At 34.0% G+C, this 27,718-nt stretch overlaps 3 protein-coding genes across 4 annotated transcripts in view; 1 reads left to right on the top strand and 2 right to left on the bottom strand.

Moving 5' to 3' along the window:
• LOC140437885 (glucose dehydrogenase [FAD, quinone]-like) overlaps positions 1-12,027 on the bottom strand; it is a 57,939-nt gene extending 45,912 nt beyond the window's left edge. The window contains exons 1-3 of the mRNA XM_072527681.1: positions 11,394-12,027; positions 4,176-4,503; positions 1,021-1,897 (exon numbers count right to left, since the gene is read on the bottom strand). Of these exons, the coding sequence (XP_072383782.1) occupies positions 1,021-1,897; positions 4,176-4,503; positions 11,394-11,690 (1,502 nt within the window). The 5' untranslated portion in view covers positions 11,691-12,027. The remainder of the gene's footprint in view (positions 1-1,020; positions 1,898-4,175; positions 4,504-11,393) is intronic.
• Flo2 (flotillin-2) overlaps positions 1-27,718 on the top strand; it is a 372,138-nt gene that overhangs the window by 76,135 nt on the left and 268,285 nt on the right. The window lies entirely within an intron of this gene.
• Positions 19,733-27,003, bottom strand: LOC140436626 (glucose dehydrogenase [FAD, quinone]-like). 2 transcript variants are annotated; one of them, XM_072525614.1, is made up of 5 exons: positions 26,869-27,003; positions 25,450-25,743; positions 25,061-25,391; positions 22,367-23,243; positions 19,733-20,128 (listed from the first exon to the last, which is right to left on the bottom strand). In XM_072525614.1, the coding sequence occupies exons 2-5, from the start codon at positions 25,735-25,737 to the stop codon at positions 19,762-19,764; spliced, it is 1,863 nt and encodes a 620-aa protein (XP_072381715.1). In that variant the 5' UTR covers positions 25,738-25,743; positions 26,869-27,003; the 3' UTR covers positions 19,733-19,761. The 2 variants fall into 2 exon arrangements, with proteins under 2 accessions (XP_072381715.1, XP_072381716.1); XM_072525615.1 differs by lacking the exon at positions 26,869-27,003 and adding an exon at positions 25,996-26,247.

Raw genomic sequence — 27,718 nt, 5'->3', positions numbered from 1 at the left:
CAACTGGTGATACCCAGGGTCTGCAACCCGGTCCTGCACTTAATTCTGGTGAACTTGGTTCCGGTTCATTTCATGGAACAACATTTTAAGTTGATCTTTGTGTTAATGTAGTAGCTTCGGCATTTGTAGATAAGTTTTCTACATTTTCATTGACAGTCGAAGTCAGGAAATCAGATTCTTCGAAAACATCCGGGTTAAATGGATCTACTGTAGCCTCTTTCTGGAATGCTCTGCCGCTTAATTGCACAATTAACTTCGATAAAAACTCGAAGTTTATGGTTGAAAAAAGGTTTTTATGTGATTAACGTTTATAGACTTACTTCGTCAATTGTGGCCTATCCGGCAAGAACAAGATGTCATAAACATATAAATGTACATTACACTACACTACAAATGGACAAAGTAATGTAGCCTTTCTTAAATAATTTTAAAGTGTTTGTTTGTCCATTTGTAGTGTAGTGTAATGTACATTTATATGTTTATGACATCTTGTTCTTGCCGGATAGGCCACAATTGACGAAGTAAGTCTATAAACGTTAATCACATAAAAACCTTTTTTCAACCATAAACTTCGAGTTTTTATCGAAGTTAATCAATTTCTTTGGTTATAAAAAAACGTTTCTTGGCTTATTTCAGATGCCCCTGAAGATGATCTAGGGATCGAAAGTACTTGGGCAAGATTAAATTAAACTGTGCTCGATATATGCCTTTTATCTGATCAAAGTTCATTTCTGGGATTGTTAAATACCATTTGCTGAACTGAATTGTCATAATAAAACTTTTGAAAATTTAGATAAAAATGTCCAGTTTCTATTTCAAGTTAAAAATGTCAGTTTTCTTGTCATTAAAATGTCATTTTTTTGGAGTAGCTAAAGTTCCAAGCCATTTAATTAGAATTTTTCTCGATAACTCTATAATAATCACCTAAAATTTAAAGATAAAGATGTAATTATTCAATGATTTCATTGATCATGACGATGAATAAGATGACGATGACGATAATGATGATTTTAAATTTACCTGATACTCTCTAACATGACTTCAATATCTTCATTGTTCTGATCTGTTAAATACCCAGCATAAATGAGTGGACTCTCTTCTGGATTTTTACTTCTGAGAATAATTCTCCCTTTCGATTTGGGATTCAAAAGTGTTGAATAGAAAGAAAGAAACGGTCTACTATATGCGGCATCTTTTTTACTCAAGAATATTTCATCTGTAAGACCAGAAGCTCTAGCAATTTCAGGAAGTAAATAAGGATCAGAAGGTGGGCAAAATAAATAATGATAACAAATGTTTGGATATGCGGAATCGTTCTTGGTATTTATGAAGTTTAAAAGGTTCGTCATACTAATGGTAGCTAGTTCTCCTTCGTTGTACCTAAAATATTTGTATATCGTGTCCAGCTTATTGTTTGTTAGAAGAGACTCTAATTTTAGGCTGACGTCAAAGCCTATATGTATTACATGGTCTTCCAAATTATGTCCAACCGGTAAATTCTTGATGACGGGTATTCCTAATTCTTGGAGGTGTTTTTTAGGTCCCAATCCAGACAACATTAAAACTTGGGGTGAGTTAATGGCACCCGCTGAGAGAATAATTTCTTTTTTAGCTTTCAAGGTAACTAGTTTTTCTCCAATTTTAACTTCAACAGCTTTCGCTGATTTTGTTTCTGGATCGATCACTATTTTTTGGACATAAGAGTGGAGGGCAGAGTATAGATTTTCTCTGTCTTTAATCCTACCTAAAAATGCTTTGGCTGAATTTTCTCTGGCACCTTCTGATATAGTCATCGATCCTACTACACTACCTAAAGGGCGTTCAGGATTTTCTTCGGCAAGGAAAGGATATCCCAAAAGTTCGTTAGCCTCGGTAATGGCTTGCGTTATAGGATGACCTAAAACATAAAATTCTCATTTATAGATTGTAGGGTAAAAAAATTATATAACAGGCAAAGTTGTCACAGTTAAAGATGATTTTATTGATTTGTTAAGTTCTCACTATCTGTCTATAACACATTATCCCTCCATATGAATAATATAGACCTCTTTCATTCATCTCCATTTATCATATATTGCTTTTGTAATTTTGACATTAAATCTGCAGTTTGATTAATATCACCTTCCATGTCGTTTGCTGTTTGTAGATCTGTTGATATTTTTACAATATATGATTCCTTCTGCATTGTGTAGGACCATATATTCATATCTTATGTTACGTCCAACCTATTTCCTCATTAGTAGGAAGAATCGCTAAGTTGCACATTTTTGGGAGAAGTAAGAGAGGAAGGTCAAAGAACATATAGTGGGAGCATCTTAGGCAAGACATGCTTACTAAGGGGATTCATATTGGTATGGTCCAAGATAGAAACTTATGAACAAATAAAAGCAGTTTAATTACACAATCCGCCGTCAGTCTCGAGAAATCGATAATCATCTTAAACTGGCAAATTTACAGTTCAAATGTTTCATTAATGTTTCATAATCGATATTAGTGGCATTTAAAAAAGGGACATAGTAATATTAAATATTACCAACTATGAACTAAAAAATCAACCATATTTGTTAGTTTTTTTAGAAATCAGCTTTTGATAAGATCTAAATTGTTTTCATAAAGTTTTAAAAATGATTTTTCCATTTTTTCTAATTTACTAAAAATAAAAAAAGTATAAGGTTAAAAGCTTCTGATAAAGTTGTTCTGATTTACTGCAAATTTTTTTAGCGATGGTTTTAGTTTACTTTATTTTATTTTTTTCCATTTGATTTTATTTTATTTCTATTTGATTCCATAATCGATTCGATAATCGATTCGATTCGATCATCGAGTTCATTCAATAATGGATTCGGTTCGATAATAGATTCAATAGTCGATTGGATCCGATTAGGTTCGATAATCGATTCGATTTGATTCGATTTTTGATTTGATTCGATTCAATTACAATTCGATTATTCGATTCGATTCCGATTCAATTCAATAACCGATTCGATTCGAAAATCAATTCGATTCGACAATCGATTCAATTGTATTTTATTTTATTGTATTTTATTGTATTCTATTGTATTTTATTGTATTTTATTGTATTTTATTTTTTAAATTTTATTTTATTTTATTTTATTGATTCAATAATAGATTCGATTCGATAATTTCTTCGATTCGATTTGATTTCATTGGATAATCGATTCAATTTGATTTCATTGGATAATCGATTCGATTTGATAATCGATTTGATTCGATAATTGATTCGATTGGAAAGTTGATTCGATTCGATAAAATCGATTCTATTGGATCTGATAATCAATTCAATTCGATAATTGATTCGATTTGATTCTATAATCGATTAGATTAGATAATGATTCGATTCGATCATTGATGCGATTAGATTCGATTCGTAATCGCTTCGATTCGATAATCGATTTGTTTTTTCGATTCGATAATCGATTTTATTTGATAATCGATTTTATTTGATTAGATAATCGATTAGATTCGATACACGATTCGATTCAATTCGATAATTAATTCGATTATGTTTGATATTTGATTCGATTCATTTATTTATTACCAATTTGAGAACAAGACTAGTGGCTACTGATTCGCTCATTGTGATGGAAGAATCAGAATCTTTTTGGATCCAATCGTCTTATAGTTGACAAAGAAATTCCTAAAGCCTCAGCAACAGGCTGAACAGTAGGTAAAACAATTTTATTTTCAGCATAATTTCAAACTTACTTCACGAACAGCAGAAATTAAAAATAAAGTTTGTCCAGCTTCCTTTTCTAATTGAAAATATTTTGAATAAAATCCTTTATAAAAAGGTATATAAAAAACCCAGTTGGGCTATGTTGCATTGACAAAACGTTTTCGGAATAAATATTCCATCATCAGTGTCAAGTTAATACATGGATGTAGCCACTAAATATGTGGGTAAAAACCCTTTAAAAATTATTAAATAAGATTTGATCTACATTATGTCTAATTTACAGTTAAGATGTTAAAGTTACCGTTGGATTGGTAACAGGGCGACATATGACTCTACATTAGTTGCGAGTCCTGAGACGGTATGTCTACGAGGACTTTGTCAAAGCAACAGAGTTGAAAGAAATCGAAAAACTGTGACGCACGTAAAGAAGGCTCTAAGAAGAACTTTATCAATTCATAATTTAAAACCACATGATTACCTGAATTATACTTGGTTAACTTTAAGAGCCCATCGCTTCCATACTGTTCGCTAGCATGCAAATACTGCATATTTTCTAACTGTTTGTAATGTTCGAGTACGCTATTCCAATCCCATCCAATGTTGCCAAGTTCCGCCCAATGATCGTAGTCTCGTTTATCTCCTCTCATATACAACATCGCGTTAATAGTGCTGGTACCTCCCAACACTTTCCCCCTTGGCCAACGACATTGTCCATCTTTGAAAGCCAAACATGACGTTTCCGAAGGTTCGGTTTTATATTGCCAGTCTTCATCGCTGCCTTGCAAACTGAACAGAAATGCTGGTATCTAAAAAGGAAGAGTCTTCAAGTAATATATCTAAAGAAGATTTTTAAACGCTTAATAAATAACAATGTCCAGTAGTCTACTTAAACAATATAATGATTTATTCCACAATATCGAAATATCTTGGGTTAATTTAGAGTTATGGCTCCTACGGACCAAACTATTACCAGAAAATAAGTCAAATTGATCTAAATGAAAAATGATATATTGAATCATTGCAAGAAAATCTTTATTTTCACTCGAAAATTAGACTACAGCTGTGTAAACTAGAAAAGCTAAAAAATACTTTAATATCCAACCATAACATCCACTATGTGGATTTTTTATACCCCATTATCCCCCACTGTATCCCATTTTCCTTCGATTTTACTCTTCATTTATATTCTGGGCAACACCAAAGAATGGTGTAACAAAAAACGTAAAACTCGACGAAGTAAAACAGTGAATAACAATGAAAATTACGAACGTCTGTTTAATCAAATTATGGACTTCATGTTGAAGTGCCGAATAACATATGTTATATTCGTATGATCCAATATTTGAGGATGGATGATTAGGCTGCAAAATCAAAATACTGTCGTAGAATCCTTACTTCGCTGCATAATAATATCAAATTTCCTTGGAATTGTCCCTTTCATAGTGATATATGTTTAGGATTCCAACAACCAGAAGAGATGCAAGAAATACCATTGTATAGTTGATTACCATAAAGCACGCGATGCAGTAAAGCACTACAAGTTAATGGATTTATTAACAAATATTGGAATAAACCCTGTCATCTAAGAATTATTAGCAATCTTTACTTTAATCAAACATCGTCTTCTGTACAGAGACAGGAGAATCCGATGATATCAAAATCAAACGTAGGGTCCGAAAAGAATGTATATTATCACCATAGCTGTTCAACATATCCAAGGAAAAATTTCAAGAAGCAGTAGAGAAAGCCCGAATTCTAATTAACAGAGAATGTATCAATAACATCAGATACTCGGATTACACGGTGGTATTTGCTGACAGTTATGAAGCCAGGAGTTAATGAATAGGATTACAGAAGTAATTCAGAGATATGGACTTACATAACATAAACATTAAGAAAACAAAATGTATGATGATCTCTAAGAAGGAACAGCAAATTGGACAAATCAGTGTGAACGATCAACGAATAGAAGGAATATTGGTACGAACGTCAATGAAAATTTTACCATTCTCTAGAAATCAAATGTAGTATAGAGAAAGCAAGATCTGTGTTGCTCTCACAGACGCTACAGACGCTACCTGCAAGACAATTAACGCTTTCGAAATGTGGCTTTATTGTCGAATCCTGAAGATATCTTATTCTGACCACGTTAGTGATCAAAACGTTTTATTAAGAATACAAAACAAAAAAAAATGTTAACGACAATAAAAACGGCCAAAATCGAATACCTCCGTCACATCATGAGGAACAGCGAAAGATAGGGATTGCTGCAACTAATTTTACAAGAAAACGAGAACCAGGAAGGCGAATGATTTCTACGTACGTGGTTCAACACAACAACCACAAATATTTTCAGTGTGCCAAGTACAGATTGCCGTAATGGTCGTTAACATCCGAAACGGATAGGCACTATAAGAAGAATAGTTAAAAGTGATTGTGTGATGCGGAGTTTTCAGACGATAAATTATTGGGCCTTACTTCATTGAGAACAATTGACATCCAGCACCTATTATTCAAGAGCCGTTACCTTTCTCCAATTGTTCTTATCGTTTCTAGATTATCTAGGGAGGTTAGTTACCCTACGTTAGGCCGTTTTTTTTTCAGTAAGATGGAACAACATGCCACGCAGCACAGGCGACAAGAAAACTCCGTTCAACATTTTCTGAGGTAATAATTCTACTTAATATTGTGCGTAATAATGGATGACACTTTGAACATGTTATTTGTAAATTTAACCCTTTGACGACTGGCGGTATGCTGAGATGACCACATTTACAAACATTTCTTTTAAATTTTCCATCAGTTTTAGTCATATCAGTGTGTAAAATTGGTTGCCTATATTATACCTATTGTCTAACGTGTTTAGAACCGATTTGATTAAATCACATTGACTGGATAACATAATTAATCAAGCACACATTTGAACCAGACGTTCGGTGTTGACAGAGCGACATATTGTAATTGTTTTCTTGTTTATTCAATCATTATTAATTACAAAAATTACGGGTAAGTGATATTTTTGAAGTCTGTTTCAATTTTTTTGTAGATTCACTGTCACTGTCTTTTATGTGGTATTCTGGCACAACCACAGTGCACTTACTATATGAATTCTGCCAATATGCAAAATCAAAAGTGGAGCTTCAGGCATTTGGAAAATATGTTTCAAAACGAGGTTAACACCTTATTGGATGAAATTCCAAGTGACCAGAAATCAATTGTCTCTAATATTGAAGGCGTCTTGGAAGATGAATTGGATGATGAATTTCGGCGACTAAATAATGAGGATACGAATGGGAGAGGATAGGCTACCAAAACGAGCACTGAACGCCAGAATGCAGGGAAAGAGACCAGTTGGAAAGCCAAGAAAGCGCTGGGAAGACACAGTAAGCAGCGACGCACAAGCACTTTTAGGAGTCCGTGTATGGAGAAGAGCAGCCACAGACAGACAAGGGTGGAGGCAAAAAATAAAGGAGGCCAAGGCTCATTTTGGGCTGTAGTGCCGTAGAAGAAGAAATAATGAGGATGTCTTCATCGTGTTTGAAGACCAAATTAACAATCAAGATTAAACAACCAATACTCCAAATAATCAAAAATCGGATAGTGAAGACGATGTACCTCTAGCAGTATGGCTAACAAAGAGAGATAACTCTATATTTTGGACCTAAAATGAAAGTTATATAACACAAACAAATCAATTTATTGAAACTACAAGCCCAAATATTCCAAATTCTGCAGAGAACCCTACAGAGGTGTTTTTGGAACTATTTCCTGAGGATCTAATTTACCTATTTGTATTTTCAAACCAATCTATATTACATTCAAAAACACGGAGGAGGAAATGGACCTACACCTAATACAGAAGACGAAGTCAAAACATTTCTTGGAGTAAATTTATTAATGGGTATAAAGGAAATGCCCAGTTACAGAGATTATTGGTCGTCACGTAACAAACTTTACAAAGTGCGACTACTCGCCAAACTCACGGAAACGTTTCTACAGCACTGAATCCACATGAGTTTCAAGCGATTGATGAGTCTATGATACGATTCAAAGGACGAAGCAGTATCCGATAGTACATGCCCAATAAAACTATAAAACGTGGCTACAAAATATGGGTTCATGCAGATTCAAGCGGATTCATGTGCGAGTTTCAGATATATACCGGTAAAGTGGGAAATTCCAAGGAAAAAAACTTAGGACAACGAGTCATACAGGATCTAACAAGGGACTTAGTAAATAAACACCACTGAGTGTTCTTTGACAACTATTTCAACTGTATTGATCTTCAGATATCTTTATTGTCGGACGGAATTTACGAAAGTGGAACCGTTCAAAAAAAAGAAAGGATTTACCAGAGTTCAGAACTGACAAACAAATGAATCGAGGAGATTCAGATTACCGTATTTCAACAGATCGACTATCTGTGTTGAAGTGGATGGATCGCAGAAGTGTGATTCTTTTAGCAAATCACCAAAATCCAGCAACAAACGAAGTTGTAAATAGAAGACAAAAAGACGCTACTCTGAATGAGGTTTCATGTCCACAAATGGTAGTGCTCTACAACTCACATATGGGATATGTTGACAATTTTGACATGCTAAAAAGTCTTTATAAGTGGTGGCATAGAATATTTTTTTATTTTGTGGATGTTTGCCTTGTAAACGGATTCATTATATTTCAACTTAGAAGCCAATCCAAAAGTATGTCTTTGAAAGAATTCCGGCTATCTGTGATTAGAGGCCTTATTGGAGCTCCAGAACATATAAAAAGGGAAAGACCATCAGCAGAAAAACCAGTGAGTAAATTCAAAAGACATATTCCCTTGAAAAACCCAAAGAAACCAAAACTACATCGCTGTACAACCCATTACTTTTTAGTATTGTTTTATAAATTTGAGTTAATTACAATAAATAATAATTTTAGTTTAGAAGGTAATAGTTACACCTCCCTAAAACCGCGATAGTCGGTGAAAGTCGGCTAGTCAGTTATTCAGTTGTTTTGCTATCGAAGTAAACAGTGGTGTGATGACGATGAGTAGAATACTCGATACTAGTTTCGACGAGAAGTGTATACAGAATTGTAAACAATTTTAAACAAAGTGAAGGTAAATTGAATGATGGACCTGTTGAAACCATTGAAACCAGAGGTAGAAAACGCATTTAGCTTGAAGATCATACCAAATATGCTATTCGGAGGAAATTCCATGCTTTTTTTTTCGGAACGAAATCCCAACCTTAAAGAAAGTTGAAGTTGAAATAAATTCCGATAATTCAATACTCAAAATATCACGACGTGTTTTATTGCGTCAACATTAGAACAAATGAACATTAAATATATAAAAAGAAGCAGGAAAAAGCAGTTCTTTTAGAAAAAGATGAAATTGTTTTGTGGCGGAGAAATTACTTACAAAAAATCCGAGAGTATCGTCGTGAAGGACGAAAAGTATACTATTTAGATGAAACTTGGCTAAATCAAGGTCATACTGTCTCAAAGGTGTGGCAAGATTTGGAAATTAAAAGTCGTCGACAAGTCTTCATTGAAGAGCTTTCATTAGAATTAAAAACACCAATGGGTAAAGGACGGAGGCTCATAATAACACATATAGGCAGCGATTCGGGTTTTTTGGACAACGGCTTGTTACTATTCGAATCCAAGAAAACCAACGATTACCATGAGGAAATGGACGCTCAAAGATTCGAAGGTTGGTTTTCAAATATTCTACCAAGCCTTGAAGCAAATTCTGTCGTTGTTATGGACAATGCGTCATACCACAGTCGACGGTTGGAGCCATCACCAACGACTGCCTGGCGAAAAGGTGAAATAATCAACTGGCTCTCTCAAAAAATATACCGTTCTATATATATTTTAATATTTTCTTATATATATTAAATGCAACATGTTGAAAGTACAATTCTTAAACCTCGCGAGGATACATATCCGTTTTCAAGAAATATGCAGTCGCTGAAATGGCTCGTGCAAACAACATAATTGTACATCGCCTCCCTCCTTATCATTGTGAGCTGAACCCTATCGAGCTTATATGGGCTCAAATAATAAACCAAGTGGCAAGGGAAAACTTGAGTTTTAAAATGGAGGAGGTGAAGTGCTTGTTAGCTACTGCCATACAAAATGTCACACCTGAGTCTTGGAAAAATTGTATAAGACACACTATAAAAGAAGAAGATAGAATGTGGGGCTTAGACACAAGAGTGGCATTTCGGTTAAACCATTAATTATCAATGTAAATAATAGTGATCGCGATAGCTCTTTATCAGCCGACGAGTCGTCTTCATACGATGATTAATATTTTAACTTCCTGTGGAGGTCGAACCATTTTATTAAGATTACTTTCGTATGTAAGTAAGTTTGTTTTGTTAACCTAGTTTTCAAACTAAAATACATTTTGTACCAATATACTTTGTTCTTAAAAAAAATGAATACTTATATATATTAGGTATATTCGATTCGATTTATTTTATTTAATTATAATATATATGTGTGAGTGTTTATATGCTCACTAAAAGTAAAAGTTCACTTCATGTAATCGGCAAGTTCAGAATTGGATTTTCATAATTATGTAAATTAGTATATTTAAAAAATAAGTAATTCCAATGAAAAGAAACCTTTCATTGAAATAACAGCAGGGTAATTCTCTCTACCTGCCTTTTTGATAATTAATTTTTGTAACAAACAAAAAATGTCATTTAAAAAAAAATTATAGTTTGTCATTAAATGTCATAGAAAGTTTCTTTGTCTCGTATGTTTTGTACAAAATTATGGAATTTGAAAGTAAGTGTTTTTTTGTGATAAGAAGTATACACTTCAAAGTTAAATATAAGTCTCATATCATATTATATTAAGATTAATTTTTAAAAGTAACTGCAACAGTGTGAACGATACGCTACTGAATGCTAAGCTAGGAAGTCAATGAGCAATTTATCTCTCTCTATATTATGACAACGTTGATCTATTATTCCTTTTTACCGGTCCTAGAATGCGATGTTGTCATGTATGACTTTTACAAAGAATATTATCGTACTTTAGATGTTTTCTATATATAAGTATTGTATATAAATATAATATTATACATAAATATTGATGTTACTAAATACATTTTATCATATACCTTAACAAATACAAAACGATCATTAATATGATAATTTTGCTGCATGTCAATGATTAAATGATAAATTGCTAGAATACCTATTATTACAAACTGCCAACGATGTTGTTGGTTTATCGCATTCACAGTTCGGAGAATTTACTGCCTACAAATTTGATTCTCAAGTATACCTGGTTTTTATTTCTCATTTAATTTTTTATTACGCTATGTTCCTGCTGGGATCTTGAAAATACCACATCCTGCAAGATATACTTCAGGCATTTAGCATTGTTTGTTTTGAATGAATTTGTTTTAAGACTATACTAAAATAAATAAATTTCACAAAAATCCTGATTTTTTAATTTAATAAAAATCGGGCTTCAAAGTGTTAATTTATTCTTACATATTATTTTTATTAAAAAGTTTAAAATTTTCAGTACCATTAATCAATGTATGGCGTAGATATATATACATACTGTATATATCTACGCCAGGCAGGATATATTACCACAAATAGATTCTAAAATCTGATATTATTTTATATTTAAAGTTGTTTTGTTGTTTTCATATAATAAAAATTGTAAACATACATACGTCACTAAGAACGGAAGGGTATCCTCCGGCCTCCAACACTAAAACTCGCCAATCGGTATTTTCACTTAGTTTATTCGCAACTACAGACCCCGCCGATCCTGCTCCTATTACTATAAAATCAAACTCGTGTCCGTCTTGCAGTTTTGGTCCATAATCTTCTGGATAAGCCTGTTTGGATCCCAAATTACTTTTTAAACTGAACAGACGAAGCATAGACGCTAAAAACAAATAACCAACTGCACCTTGTATATTCTCTAGAGACACAATATCTGGTATATAAGCACTGAGTGTATCCATTTTCTTGTATATCACAAATTATCTTGTATATCACGTAATTTGTTCATTTATTTATTTATTTATTTAATATATTGTTTTTATTGAAAAAAAGTTTTAACCACTCTCACAAAAAAAGATTTAAAACAATTTTGTTTTCAACATACAGCTGTACTCATGACCTTAATCATACCCGTCCAATAAGTAGGGGAGATAATGTTGAATGTTGTGTTTTATTACAAAATAGCAATGCCAGTGACGTAGTTAGTTTCGTCAAGAACGTTTGCCGTGTGTTATCATTATTGTGCTGGAGAAAATTTGTTGCACGGCCAGAAGATTTGTATTTCTGCACACGACACTACCACACTACATAATTATGCGTGATGAAATAAAATGTGATCTTATCTTATACACACACAGATGCGATAAAAATATTAAAAATAGATTATCGTAAATAATAAGAAAAAATTTTGCCGGCAATATTTTCGGCCGGTATGAAAGTTTGTTTTCGGCAATTTTTGCGAATTAAATTTTGGCAGTTGAATCACGAGACGTCAGTCGACAAACTTGAATAAAACCAGAAGAATATTTTGCCGGTAAATAATTTTATTTCGAATCATATTCTAAAAAACTATTTCATGAGACAATTAATGCACCATATCAAGGAAACATAATCTTTATTTATTTTTGAACAATATTAAATGTACAATTATTATAAGCTATAGTAGTTTGTCCATTTTTTTCTACCAAAGCATGATTTTGTGTATTATTGATCTGTAGCCTTTGGGAACTCGAAGGTCCAGATTCATTTGTTGTTCTGAAATTTTCGATCAACTTACTGGTGTTGACATCAGAACGATGTCGTCTGCAAATCTTAGATGACTGAGGTATTCTCCATCAATGGATAGGCATTTTTTTCTGCCAGTTCATTTTGCTGAATATATTTTCTAGGGTTGCGGTGAAGAGCTTGGGGGATATTCATAAATTTTTAATTATATATATATATATATATATATATATATATATATATATATATATATATATATATATATATATATATATTGAGAGTGCAAGTATCAACAGATACTTCCCAAAGTATATTATACTACTATAAGGGTTGTTCAATTTCTGAAAGCAAAAAAAGTACTACTAAAACATCTAGTATGTATAACCCAATTTAATTCCTAGTTAACTTTACTCGACACAAAGTAAAATCAGCCTAGGTTACTCTTCATATATATGTAGAATTAAACACTTTAATAGAAATGAAATTCAAATCCCTAAATTTATATACATATAGCACTAAATTTTCCCCAATAATGAATACTCTAACTTTAAATTGTAATGATTATACTAATCTAACTAGTCTACTAACCTACATCATCACCATTATTCTGGCTTTACAACTCTACGTGGGTCCTAACCTCCTTAAGAATTTATCTTAACTCGTCCCTATCGATCGCCTTCCGCCGCCAAGCACGTATTCCCATATTTCTCATGTCTTCATCGATGTTATCAAGGAACCTTGTTCTGGGTCTTCCTCTTCTTCTCTGACCAATAAGTCTATCAAGGAGCGTTTTTCTAGCTGGGCCATTTTGTTCCATCCGCATTGCATATAGTCTATAAAGTTTGAAGTTGTATCGTCTTCTCTACACTCCATTGTCATTCACCGGTCCATAGATTCGCCTTAGTACTTTTTCCTTCGAAACGTTCTAACATGTTTTTATTACTTTTTGTTAGGGTCCAGGTCTCTGAACCATATGTTAGGACTGTGCGTATTATTGTTTTGTAGAGTTTTATTTTTGTATTTCTCAATATAAATTGTGGATTTAAGGAGAGTGAGCCCAAAATAGCATCTGTTGGGCGTGTAAATTCTGCGGTTTATCTCTGCGGTAGTAGTATTATTTTCAATGTTAAAGAGCACTCCCAGGTATACAAACTCGTTCACTGCGTCGATGACGTCATTTTCTGAAACAAGTAGTCGTAGGATTTGTGGTTGTGTGCTTATTTTCATGTACTTCGTTTTGGTGGGGTTTATTATTAAACCCATTTTTGTAGTTGATTTTTTAATGCTACATACGCCTCTCGTGCCGCGTTTTCTGTTCTCCCAACAATATTGATATCATTAGCATAGGCCAGGATTTACACTGATTTATTATATATTGAACTAATGGTTGTGATTTGTGACATACGTATTAATTTTTCCAGAGCCAGATACATGAGAGAGGGTCTCCCTGGCGCAGCCCGTTATTTGTTTTGAAAGGTTCAGACAGTTCTCCTCGAATTCGTACTCTACATTCAACCTTTTTAAGAGTTAGTTTTGTTAAATTTACCAACTGATTTGGTATTCATAGGTCTTTTATGAAGACTTTTGCTTACAGAGTCGTAGGCTGCTTTGTAGTCTGTAAATATGTGATGTGTATCTGTCATATTCCAGTGATTTTTCTAAAATTTGTCTCAGGATTGCAATCTGATGATTTTGATCTGTCGATTTACCACCTCTGAAACCAGCCTGGTATTTTCCTACTATTCGTTCTACCTATGGTGCCATACGGTGGCATAGTACTGTGAAAAATATTCTATACGCTGCATTTAGAAGCGTAATCCCTCTGTGGTTAGAGCATTCAAAGATATTTCCTTTTTTGTGTATGGTGCAAAGGTGCAAAGAGAAGGATTGGGAACAAGGGAAGCTTTGTTCTCAATGCTAACACTACTTCAACGATCATGGGAAGTACATAAACCAATTTAGGTCTCTTTTATAGATTTTGAGAAGGCGTTTGATAGGGTTCAACATGGTAGGCTGTTTGAATATCTAGAAATGATTGGAATAGATGATAAAGATCTGAGACTTTTACAATATCTATATTGGAATCAAGAAGCTTCTATTCTGGTAGACGGCAAACAAACAGACAAAATTTGTATTCAAAGAGGTGTTAGACAGGGTTGTGTGTTGTCCCCAACTTTGTTTAACGTTTACTCAGAAATAATTTTTAACGAAGCCTTGGAAGGGCAATGTGGAGTTCGAATCGGGGGAGAAACTATTAACAACATCAGATATGCAGATGACACCGCGATCATGGCTGAAAATATCGAAGATTTTCAATTCCTTATAGATGGAGTCACTAGAGAATGCTCTAATAACGGCCTAAGCATAAATACAACAAAGACAAAGTTACTTGTGGTTAGTAAACAAGACCTCGGTGCTATATGTCAATAATAAACCGATAACAAAAGTTAACCGTTTTAAATACCTAGGATGTTGGATAAACGAGACACTAAATCCGGATGAAGAAATTAAAACTCGTATAGAAATTGCAAGAGGAGCATTTATGAAACTTAGATCTATTCTGAGCAATTCTCAGCCGAACTTACAGCTGAACTTATAGCTGAGAATTAAGTTCTTAAAATGTTATGTGTATCCTGTAGTACTGTATGGATGTGAAACCTGGATTATGAAGGTTAACATGATGAACAAATTAGAAGCCTTCGAGATGTGGTTATATCGTAGAATGCTCAGAATATCATGGGTTCAACACATTTCAAACAGAGAAGTCTTGAACAGAGTAGGTCAAAGTGAAGGCGACTTAATAAAGACGATAAAAAAGAGAAAACTCGAATATCTGGGGCATATAATGAATTATTGAGGCATATAATGAGATGAATTATTACATGCCGCGCAAGATAGAGAACGATATCGGCAAAACGTCTTGGAAGCTACCCACTTCTAAAACTTGGGCACGGTATTCAAAGAAGAAGAAGCAAAGTATTCCAATATTCTAATCATTTGGGAGGAATTTCTGTGTCCATATCTCTTTTATGAGCTGCTTTAGTGCCATTATGGTATCGTGGCCATTTTCTTTATATAGTTCAGGTGGAAGATTATCTATTCCGGGCGAGTTGTTTCTGGCTAGTTTTTTTACTGCATCTTTATCTTCAAGAAATCTTCTAGATTTTCTTCTTCTTCCCCTCTATTAACTGCCTGGTTAAAGTATTCCACGCATCTGTTCAATACATCTTTTCTTGTTGTTAATAGGTCGTTATTCTGACCTCTGCATTGACTTGTGGAAATCAACGATTTCCGAAGTGGAAATTGAAACGTCGTCAATAAACTTATTTTAACCTTCAATTGTGGCTTATTCCCAATAAAATACTATCTACTTTAAAATGACACAAGAAATTAGCTTCAGAACAACTTAATATTATTTGAATTCCAGGGTAATGGACCCAGTTCTGAAACCAGCTTGCTCTCTTGGCCGTGCAGCATCTAATACTTTAATTAATCTGTTGTTGATGCTCTTTATGAATATGTTCGTTTAGAATAGAATAGAATGTTCATTTTCTTGTTTCAGGCCTCTTTCTTTAGCACTATAAAGGATGATTTCTGTTAATTGGGAGCTGTCGATTAATCTTTCTTCTTTTATCTATTGTCCTTTGGTAGTGATCTGAGTTTTCTCTTAAATTAATGATATTTATACTTGTTACTGTTGGTTTTGTGATACTACTACTATCGGTTTACAGCGTTCTCCGACGCCTTCCGACTCCTAACCGCCATTCTTCTCTATTCAGCCATAGGCCTGGAGGGATTTCTCTTTCCTCTAATTCTTTTTCAATTCCCTCTCTCCAGCTTTTTCTCGGCCTTCCTCTTTTCCATCTCCCTTGTGGTGTCCACGTCAAAATCTGTTTTGGAATCCTATCATCTGGCATTCTCTGTACATGGCCGTACCATATTAACTGTTTTGTTTTTATGTCATCAACTATTGTATGCTTGACTCCCATCATTTCACGTATTCTCTCATGGTTTTGTGATTAATTTTATTATTTCTAGTTTTAGATCTAGAACAATTATTGCTCTGATTAGTCCATGGTCGCTGCCTGCTTGGAATTTATTGATTACAGTGACATCTTTTATTTTAGCAATATTGTTGGTTAGAAGGAAGCAAATTTATTCTTGGTGGTTCCATTTGATGCTACCCTAGTCCATTTAGTATTCGAGTTTTTCTTGAAGACTATATTTGCAATATATATGTTTTGGTAGTGTTCAAACTGAATCAGTCTTTCTTCCCTTTCATTTCACTCACCGACTCCATACCTTTCCATGACTTGTTCCTTGCTGTTTTTCTTTCCCACTTAAAGTGGCTTTTATTTAATACTTCAGTTATGTTACTGTAGCGACCCTATATTTCTTCGTCAGTGTTGGTAATCGCTGGGGCGTATATTTATATGATTTGTATATTGTATTTTGTGTTTTAAAAAGTATTTCAATACTCTTTACAAGCAGACTGTTTTTTTAATAATGTATTAAAGTTAATATAAAAGATCTGTTGGAAGTTTCTGTGACATAAATTAAAAAAAAAAGATTGTAAAACGAGTTTTACTTATAAAGGGTTCTAATTGCAATTGTGTCCATACAGTACCTAATAAAATCTTTATTTAAAATTTTCTCGGAAGATTTTGTAGCACTTTTGGAGTTATTCTACCAGTATTTATGAGTAAGAAAAAATGTCAGCAGTATTGTTCCTACTGTAACTACTGTTCAATAGTTGTTTGTGCAACATTGTTTTTGCTTTTATTTGTTGGTAGAAGAATTCATTTATGACTGAAAAAAAATTTATTAACTTGTTTATTTTCATTTTGGGAACGTTAATAAAATATAATATTTTGATAATTTTAATTACAATTATTTGTAGGTTATTCTTAACAAAATATTTATCAAAGTAAAAAATGGCACAATAACTTGCGAACTATATCATTAAAAATAATGTGTATTCATCAGAAAAGTATATACCACTTTAGAGTACAATATAAAAAAATAGGATTGCTCAAAATTCTTTCACCCACCTACTTACAAAATTGTAGGTATGAATACCGGTAAAATACAAATAACGTTAGAAATTGGATACGAATGCTGCAGTCTTCTCCTTTAAAACACATGTTCTCTTTTGTCAATAGGGCCCTTTGATCGAAACATATCTGATAAGATAACTGATATTCAAAAACGCCGGTCGCTCCAATCATTGTTTCTGAGAGAACGGTTCATTCTACAGAAAAAGTGCTAATAAACATTTTTGTTCAATATCGCAGCTTCATTTTTTATTAGAAACATTTTTTTCTACGCGGCGCACAGATTCTTGGTAAATTGATTTTTTCTCTCCCTCGTTTTAGAGCGAAGCTGTCAATAGGAGTGATATTTTTGGGTCCCAAAGTTGACGTTCTCGGCAAAATTCGGCTTTTTCATAGAATTTTAAGAGATCCAATCTCTGACGACGGGACTATTTTAGGAATGTCTTAAAAGAAATTTATTAAAAACATGGGAAATCTTTTTGAGGGTAATTGATATCAATATCTCCCTGATACTTTTTTAAAATCAACTGGAGTATAAAAAACTAATGTTTTACATAATTAAGCACTTTATTAGAAGGTTAAATTATATTTAATTATATATATAATTATAATTTGAAAAAATAATTTACTGTATTAGGTGAGTGATAATTACTGTTTTTACTTAATAACAATGCCATATACAGGATGATTTAATATAAGTTTTTTTCTAGCGGTAAGTATCTTTACAAATTGAGAGGATTCCTTTAATTCATTCATTAATGTTTCATCGCAAAGTTCTAACACCAGACTGTAGATTTAGGCTATTGACTATGGTCAAAAAAATAGGGCTAAAAGGAACTACAAGTGCTGTATTGTTAGTTGTGTCACAAACGTTATGTTCTTTGATTGACAGTGACAGTTTGTCAGGTGGCGAAAGAAAAAGTATTCATAGAAGAGTATTATTTTCGAGTTTAAAATTAATCATGAGACAAATCACATTCCTCGATTTGGCACCACCTAATATTTACAGCTGCTGTTTATAGCTGGAGAATATTTAAGGAGAAAATTTTCAGCTGCCTTGATCCACCCAAAACTGTGGCTATTTTACGTTAGAAGATCGTTTCGTTTTTAAGAACTAAAAAATTCTATGTTTCAAAGTGTGTTTCATAATATTTCGTTATAGACACTGAAACAGCGCAATGTAGCACATTTTAAACATTTACATTATCATCTCTATAACTAAATAATTTAGTCTATATTCTTGCGCATACAGATGATCTATAGATCATTTTAGGTTTAAGACGGCATGTTTTAGCACAAAGTCTACATTACTTCCATAAATCCCTTGTCACTTTAGTGGCATTTGCTAGATGCGCATTCTATGTAGAAGCTAACTCCGTGATCCTTATTCTCTTTTGAAAATTATAGCTGTTCTTGAACAAAGGCCTTTTCCTCTTCTATTTAACCCCATCTATATTACGTCGCTCTCATCGAGTTTTTATTTAGCGTTCTTAAATCGTGAGTCCATCGTGTAGGTGGTTGACCAACGCTTCTCTTGTCTTTTCCTGGTCTCCATTCCAATAACCTCTTTGTCCATCGCCTATCTGTTATTCTAGCTATGTGTTGTGCCCATCTCCATTTTAGTCTGGTTATCATTTCGATGACGTCAGTCACCTTGGTTCTTCTCGTGATCTCTTCGTTAACTTTGTCTCGCAGAGTTATTCCTAACATGGATCGATCCATTCTTCTTTGTGTGACTCCCAATTTGTTAGGCTTTTCTTAAGGTGTCTCTGCTAATCCGCTCCATATGTCAATACTTGTAGGACATACTGATGTTCTGGTGGGGTACGAAATTTATCAGTATTTTTGTTTTCAAGATGTTTATATTTAAACCTACATTTTCTCAACGAGTTCCATCATCTCTCTTGCTATTCCTAGAGCTTCAGCTATTACGACTAGATCGTCAGTGAAACGATCTTTTAGATATTCTTCATTCATTATTGTTCCTTTTGTCGGCCAATCCTAATTCGTAAAAGCATGTTCTAGTACCGTATTAAAAAGTCTAGGTGAGATCGGTTCTCCTTGTCTAACCCCAGGTTCTAATTTTAAACTATCACTAAATTCTGATGGTGTTAAATTAAGATTAAATAGAGAACTATATAATATCACAATTAACCTACAAAATAGTATAATCAAAACGCCCATTGCTCTGTAGGCCATTCTCTCATTACAATAAAAAACAGATAACTGATAAAAGCCATATTCTTTATTCTATTTATAGTTCTTCATGTTGTACAGACCAGTCATTTTTTATCATCAGAGCCGCTTTGTATCCAATCATCATTGTAGTCGCTTGGGTCCCACTGCTGACTATGGACGGTATAATACTAGCATCAACCACTCTTAAGTTCTTAATACCATGCACCTTCAAATTGGTATCTACCACTGATGTGCCATCGTCTTTGGGACCCATTGCACAAGTACTAGTAAGGTCACCAAACGTTGTTGATAAGTGCCTTAAGGCACATGTCCAGTATCCATCGGAGTTAAATTTATACTCATCACAATTTGGAATTGGTAGGTGGAGCAATTCTGGTAAATGCTGTTTTAGTGATGTGGTCTCGAAAAGTTTTTTAGCAAACCTAAAATATTTTGAATTATGAGTGTTTCATAAAAAAAAACAAAGAAATATAATCTACAAGCTTTTGAAAATCAGTTTCTGTATCGATTTGAAATTACACAATGTGTATTACTTCTCACCAATTAATACATACAAAAAGAAGATTGTAAGATCGATGTATAAATAGATAGATTTAGAGAGGTGGCCTTTTGGCCTCTTCCACTGCGACCTTTCAGATCTATTGTGGTTCTCTAGTCCTAGATAACATTCTCTAGCCTGATCCTTTTTAAAAAGTCTAATAGCTTCGAGACTGTACCTTCCATGTAGATATTTGCCGGTGGATTTTCTTCTCCTAATGCAAAGAACCGCACATAACACTGGCATAGAATGTGCTCTGCTGTTTCTTCTTCGAGGTGACAGAACCTGCACAGGTCATCTTCTTCGAGCTAGAGTTCTTACCTTGTTTAAGCTTTGCGCTTGTTCAAGGGTGGTGTTTTAATTTTAATTGGTGGGAGCTGTAAACTGCCGTTCTCCGAGACAGGGCGTGACCGCTGTAAAGCAGGAGTGTCAGAAGAATTATTTCCGCCTTGTTGGAGCCGTGTGAACCAAGCCCGCTACTAAGTACAAGTTCCATGGGAAAACGGTCCTTTTTAGATTGGTGGCCTTTTGTTTGTTTGCGTAAAACGCGTGAAGGATACCTGTGGCTATGTCCTCACCTAGGATCAGGTACCGTTGTGCAATGAGATTGGGAAACCACAGAAAACCTATCTCCCCCTATCCTTGTGATTTTATTTCATCTTCTGGGTCATCTTCTGATAATCCCATCAGCTTCAAGTGCCTATTCAGCTTACAGTGCCTTGTTAGAAGACCTACTATGGCTTTGAGTGTTTTCCTGTCTTTGCTTATTAGGTCTGCCGTGGATTTTGGCGAATGTTCTGTAATGAACTGTTTTGCCTGTCTTTGTCCTGGTGAATTCCTCCACCATTCCAGAGATTTGTAAGCTACCCACTTCCTTGTAGCCGTTCTTGTTACTGTCTTTGCAACGCCTCAGAAGTATACCGGCCCAATGAATGGCATCGATGAGCATTTGACCATTTCATCTGCTTTTTCATTGCCCTTATGACCCTCGTACCCCGGTACCTAGGCTACCGTAACCTTGCTACGGTCTCCTAGTTTAGGCCACACACACAATCCCATACTAGCTTAGAATTGACCTCTACAGAATTGAGTGCCTTAAGCGCTGCCTGACTATCTGTGAAGATGGCAACTGAACGGAACGTTCTTTCCTTCCTTTCTATTTCTTCCACGCAGTGATTGATTGCCATTATTTCCGCCTGGAGAACTGTCACATCCTTAGATAGACTTACCGGGAAATGTATCCCTTGATTTGTCCCTACTATGCCAGCTCCCACACCCTCCGATGTTTTTGAGCCATCCGTGTACTACTTAGCAGCAGCTTGTATACAACACCTTCATTCCAGTCTTCCCTCCCTGGTATCTTAATTGTGAACTTATTGTTAAAGCTATATCTCATAGCTGTTGCATCGATAGGTTGCCCCATCACAATATCGGCTTTTAGCTCCTCGATTAGCTTTCTGTTGTCAGCACCATGCATCTGGCTTATATTTTGCTGACTATGGATTAATATGTGCATCACTGATCTGGCGTCGCCCTGTATAAAGATATGAAGTGGTGGTATATTCAGCAGGACTTCCAACGCTCTAGGAATTGTGTTTATGGCCCCCGTAATACACAGGCATGCTAGCCTTTGTGTATTACCTAGCAGTCTTATTGCTCCCACTTGCTGCGTCTTTGTCCACCATGTCACCGAGCCATAGGTTATTATTGGTCTAATACCCCTTGTAACCCTTGTTCGATCATCGATGTATACTCCATTTACGAGTATTGGATTATGGTGGTACAACATCTAATATTGAGACACAACCATTAAAAAATTAAATTGGTCCATACTATCTAAAAGATTTCGAAAAACTATATAAATTGTTTCCACAACATTCACAGGGAAACAAAAACGAGATTCAGAAGACTTAATGAACTTTATGTATAAAGCTGTTTGTATGTAACACATTGTTAAATGGAGGAGTGTAAATTTCGCGATCATACCAGTATAATGTGTACAAAAAACTAGTAGAAATAAAGCTTACGGACCTTATACCAAGAAAAAATGGATTTTAATAAACATTTATGCATCATGGATAACTATCAGAAATCATTATTAAAAAAACGCTAATAGCCTTACCTTATACCTTCCAATAAGTTTTGAATATCCTCCTCACCAGCATCTGTCATGTATTCCGGATATATTAAAGGCTTATCTTCAATATTATTACTTTTCAGAAGAACTTTTCCTCTAGATTTTGGATTTACTATGCCAGGTAATATCATCATTACCGGATCGTATTTATTTGCTTTCTCCATAGCTTTAACAATATCGTCTTCCATACCAAAAGCTTTGGTTACAGCAGGAAGGAGAATATCATCACTGGCGGAAAATATTATGTGACGATATGAAACGTTCGGAACGTTAGAATCGTTTTTTGTGGTAATAAACGATAAGAAATTGGCAATACCAGCGGTACTTAACAAGCCGTTACGGTGCTTAAAGTATTCGTAGACAATGTCTATAGGATCCCTTGGTAAAAGAGCGTTCAAATCTAGTTTAACACTAAAACCAGTAAAGAATAAATGATCTTGTAGATTTTCTCCAACAGGAAGATTCTTTATTAATGAAATATTATGCTGTTTTAAATGCTCTTCTGGACCAATTCCAGAAAGCATTAGTATCTGCGGAGAGTTGATGGTACCGGCTGAAAGAATCACTTCTTTGCGAGCTTTTATTAACAAAGTTTGAAGTCCTATTCTTACTCGCACTTCAGAGACTGCCATATTTTCTGGATTTATTACAATTTTGTCTACCAAAGTGTGTCTACTAACAAACAGGTTCTGTCTTCGCCGAATAGTTCCTAATATAGTTTTACCAATGTTGGCTCTCATGCCAGATTGAATACATAATGGAGTTTCTAAGATTCCTATTATCTTTGTGGGGTCCTGCTCTTCGCGGTAAGGAATGCTGAGGCTATTAAAGGCTTCTTTTAATGAAAGTGTGATGGGATCATCTAAAAATGTAAAAAAAAAAAATTTTGGACGTATATTAAAGAATCTGTGAGAACTTTCTTCTTAATTTTTAAGACATAAAAGACATAGGTAATAAAAGGAATTTATGATTTTACAAAGTACCTATTATTTTAGTCTCAGAACCCAAACTGGTTCTGAGACTAAGACTACGGTTAATTGTCGAAAATTAGAAAAACTCGATAGAACAAAATGATTGTTTGATTGTTTATAGCTAAAGTCAAGACTTGATGATTGATGATTGATTTTGTATTACTCAAAAAATTAGAGATCATTGAAAGAAAATGTTTACGATTTAATTATATATTTTAAATGAACTAACAAAAGAGAAGTTCGCTAATATTAGCATCCATGCTCCAACGGAAGAAAAAGAGGATGATGAAAACAACATGTTCTATGAGGCACTAGACCGAGAGTACGATGAGTGCCCAAAAAATGACATCAAAATAATAGCAGGAGACTTTAATGCCAAAGTCGGAAGAAAGAATATATTTTCGCCCACCATCGGAAAAGAGAGCATACACGTAGACTCTAATGATAACGGTCTCAGAATCATAAACTTTGAGATGTCTAAGAACATGGTTACTGCTGGGACACTATTTCTCCATAAAGGTAAGGTTCTCCATAAGGGAATTTGGAACTCTCCTGATAATGAAACGATTAACCAAATAGATCATATAATCATAGATGCAAGGCGCTGCTCTTACTTATTAGATGTTAGGTCTTTTAGAGGAGCAAACATTGATAGTGATCGCTATTTAGTTAAAGCACGATTTAAAGAGAGAATATCCAATTTAAAAAAGGAAATCGGGAAAAAGAGAGAAAAAATCGACATTAATAAACTAAAAGATCCCGACATTGCAAATGTATACAAACAGCAAATAGAAGATCAAATAAGGACAGAAAACGAAGAAGAAGAAGAAGACATTAACCAACTATGGGCAAATATACGAGATATTGTGTTAAGAAATCGGTTGAAAGATTGGGCAAAACTAAGTCAGCAAAAAGAAATCATTGGTTTGATCCTAAGTGCGAAAATGCCATAAATAGAAAGAACGTAGCATATCAAAAAACCATCGACGCAGGTTGTACACGGAGAAAAAAAGAAGAGTATAGACGTCTTAGAAAAGAGGAAAAACGTATCCATCGACGTAAGAATCAATGGGATACAAAGTTTATTCGATAAAAATGAAACGAGAAAATACTACAAATCCTCAAATAATAGCCGTCGAGAATTTGAACCACGATTAAAAAATTGTAAAGACACTAACGGTGAAATTCTACATGATAAAAAGTTAGTTGCACAGATGGGCACAACATTTCAGCGAACATCTAACTATAAACGATATTGAAGGAGTTTATAACATAGACAATCAACAAAATCTACAACGTCAACTACACAGAGAAGACCCAACAAGAGAAGAAGTGTCAAATGCCGTCCTAAAACTCAAAGACAATAAAGCCCCAGGAATCGATGAAATCTGTTCGGAAATGTATAAAAAAGGTGGTGATTATATGGCAGAATGAATTGTTACCAGAAGAGTTGCTAAAGGGAATAATATGACCGTTGCATAAAAAGGGTGATCAACTGGAGTGTAAGAACTATAGAGGTAATACTATTTTGACATCTGCGTATAAAATCTTCGGCAATGTATTGTTTGAAAGACTTGAACATTTTACAAAGGATATTGTTGGTAAATATCAATGCGGATTTTCTGCTGGAAAGTCATGATGATGAACTCTAAACAATGGAAGTCAAATTACAACACAATGGTAAAACATTCTGAATAAATATACGTACGGTTTTTTAACTTCAATAAAGGAAGTAATCCACCTACACCCATACTCGTGGTTAGATCATCTGGAGCCTGAATATTTTCTATATAATTGAAGTAATTTTTCACGTCGTTCCAACCCCACCCATTATTTCCATTCTCTGCCCATTTGTCATAGTCCCTTTGATAACCTTTGATGTAAGTCATATCATTTAATGCACTAGTACCTCCTAGAGCTTTTCCTTTGGGGATTTTACATTGTGTGTTTGTGAAACCCAAACATGAGCTATTTGTTGCCTGAGTTGTATGTTGCCAATCATTGGAAGTTCCTTGTACATTAAAAGAAAGAAAAGGAAGCTAAAATAAAAAAAATAGTTTTAAAAACTTTATCTTAATTGTTATAAACTAGTCTTACGTCACTAGTATCAGAGGGAATTCCACCAGCTTCTAGGACCAGCACTTTCCAATTTTTGTTCTCTGTTAATTTATTAGCTAGTAATGAACCCCCAGATCCAGCACCGATAACAATGAAATCAAACTCATCTCCATTTTGTAGTTTCATTCCGTAGTCATCTGGATAGTCAATATCTGATCCTAAAGAGCATTTAGCGGCTACTAATGTACTAATTAGCTGAATGAATAGTGATAGCGGGGTTTCTTGCAAATTTCCGACACAGAAATCTTCTATGGTAATATCAGTCATCTTTTACTATTGGAAAATGTATTATATCAGAATATATCAGTACCTACTTTTTAAAAATGGTTGTTTGGACTATAAAAATATAACATAAAAAATAATATATTATGTCAAATCTGGAAGAGATTGAAAAACAAATTAAAGCAATGGCAATAACGGAGGAAGACGGAAGTGATCTTGGCACGTGAACAGTTCATAGTAACATGAACCGTATAATTTTGTATAGAAGTTAAACAAAAATGTAAAGAAAAGAAATAGGCTTACCTTACATATAACCTAGAACACCAGAATCGTACACTGAATACTGTAAAACAAGAAACAAAACGTTGACTTTGGAGAGACAAGCAAAAAAATCAATACTGATAAACAGATTGCAAAAGGATGAAAAACGACTTCTATGGTCTACAGAAACAGACGTGAAGGTGGGTCAGATCGCAAAAAAAAGATCAGAAAATGTTCAGCTTAAAAAACTTAGAGTGAGTTATGCTCATCACCACAACTAAAGGTGAACCATTAAACCATTATGCACTAACTTAATCTTTATTTTTCGTTTCATTTTTTCTTGCTGGTGTTACTATATACTTTAGTACATATTATTAACACTACTGACAGACATTTCTGACAAATGGTTCCCAACGTCTGTCGGTGGAGTAAAACATCGCTAAAATACAAAGGTTTGTATTTCCGAACGATTTTCGAAATGGAAATTGAAACGTCAATAAACTTATTTTAAACTTTAATTGTGGTTTATTCTCATTTAAATAGTTATTACTTTAAAATGCCACAAGAAAATAGCTTTATGAGTAAATAGGAAACTGTTAAATATAATTTTAATACAAGATATTCTGCTATGGTTACAGATGATGATATTGAGACATTCTTTAGAGAAGTTGCTGTAAAAAACTACACTTAATAATAAAATAAATGAAAATGCTAGGAACAAGATATAAAATAGATCTGATCATTGAAAATATCGAAAAAATAATATAAACTTATATCACAAATAAAGTAGAAAAAATCAGCAAAGAATCATCAACTGATTCAATGCTGAACAATACCGATGACATTGCCTCATGAACAACGACTTTAAAATATACATATTAATACACTATATTATATAACAAAATAGTTACATACCTCCAGATTTATTCAACAAATCGCTTAACTTATCTGCATATAAATAAATAACTACGTTCGGTAGTCGTCTTAGAGGAAATCCTGGTTAGATAGATCGTAAGTAAATTCCAGGAGAATTTTATCTACAGTTGAGAGTATTGTTTGCCTAAAATATCCCCATCAGAATAACAATTAAAATGGGAATAACTATGGTAATAATATAATATTTAAAATAATGATGATGATAATGAAAATGCATTATTAGGTTAGCTTATGATAACTAATTTTAGATGTATTAAAAAAATAAAATTAAAAAAAGGGAAATTACTATTTAAATGGGAATAATCCTTAATTAAAGGTTAAAGTACGTTTATTGACGTTTCAATTTCCACTTCGGAAATCGTTCTCAAAATACATGGTATTAGGTTGTTGTCTCTACATCTTCGTAAAAATTTGATGGAATTTTGACAATGTGCCAGTTTCTTGTAAAGAATTTCCAATCTTCAAAAATTTTGAATAACGCTGGGCCCATAACGGTTTCTTAATATTGTTCTGAAGCTATTTTCTGAGTTGTGTCGTTTTGATGTCATCAACAATATTATGTGTAACCCCCATGATTTCTCGGACTCTCTCGTTTGTTATTCTGTCGCGTCTGGAGATACCCGCCGAGCGGCGCCAGAAGTCCATTTCTGTTGCTCTAAGCATTTTCTCTGTTCTGTCTTTTAGGGGCCACACTTCGCATCCATATGTTCTGATACTTTTTATTATGATGTTGTATATTCTTCTTTTATTTTCTTTAGAGATGTTTTTATCCCGCAGTACGCTGTTCAGTAAGGCTATGCCTTTCCTTCCCTGTGTGTTTCGTTCCTTA

The sequence above is a fragment of the Diabrotica undecimpunctata genome, chromosome 3 (assembly GCF_040954645.1).
Source record: "Diabrotica undecimpunctata isolate CICGRU chromosome 3, icDiaUnde3, whole genome shotgun sequence".
NCBI classification, from domain to species: Eukaryota; Metazoa; Arthropoda; class Insecta; order Coleoptera; family Chrysomelidae; genus Diabrotica; species Diabrotica undecimpunctata.
The sequence above is the reverse complement of the archived record's forward strand: the minus strand, read 5'-3'. Positions and strand labels throughout refer to the sequence as shown.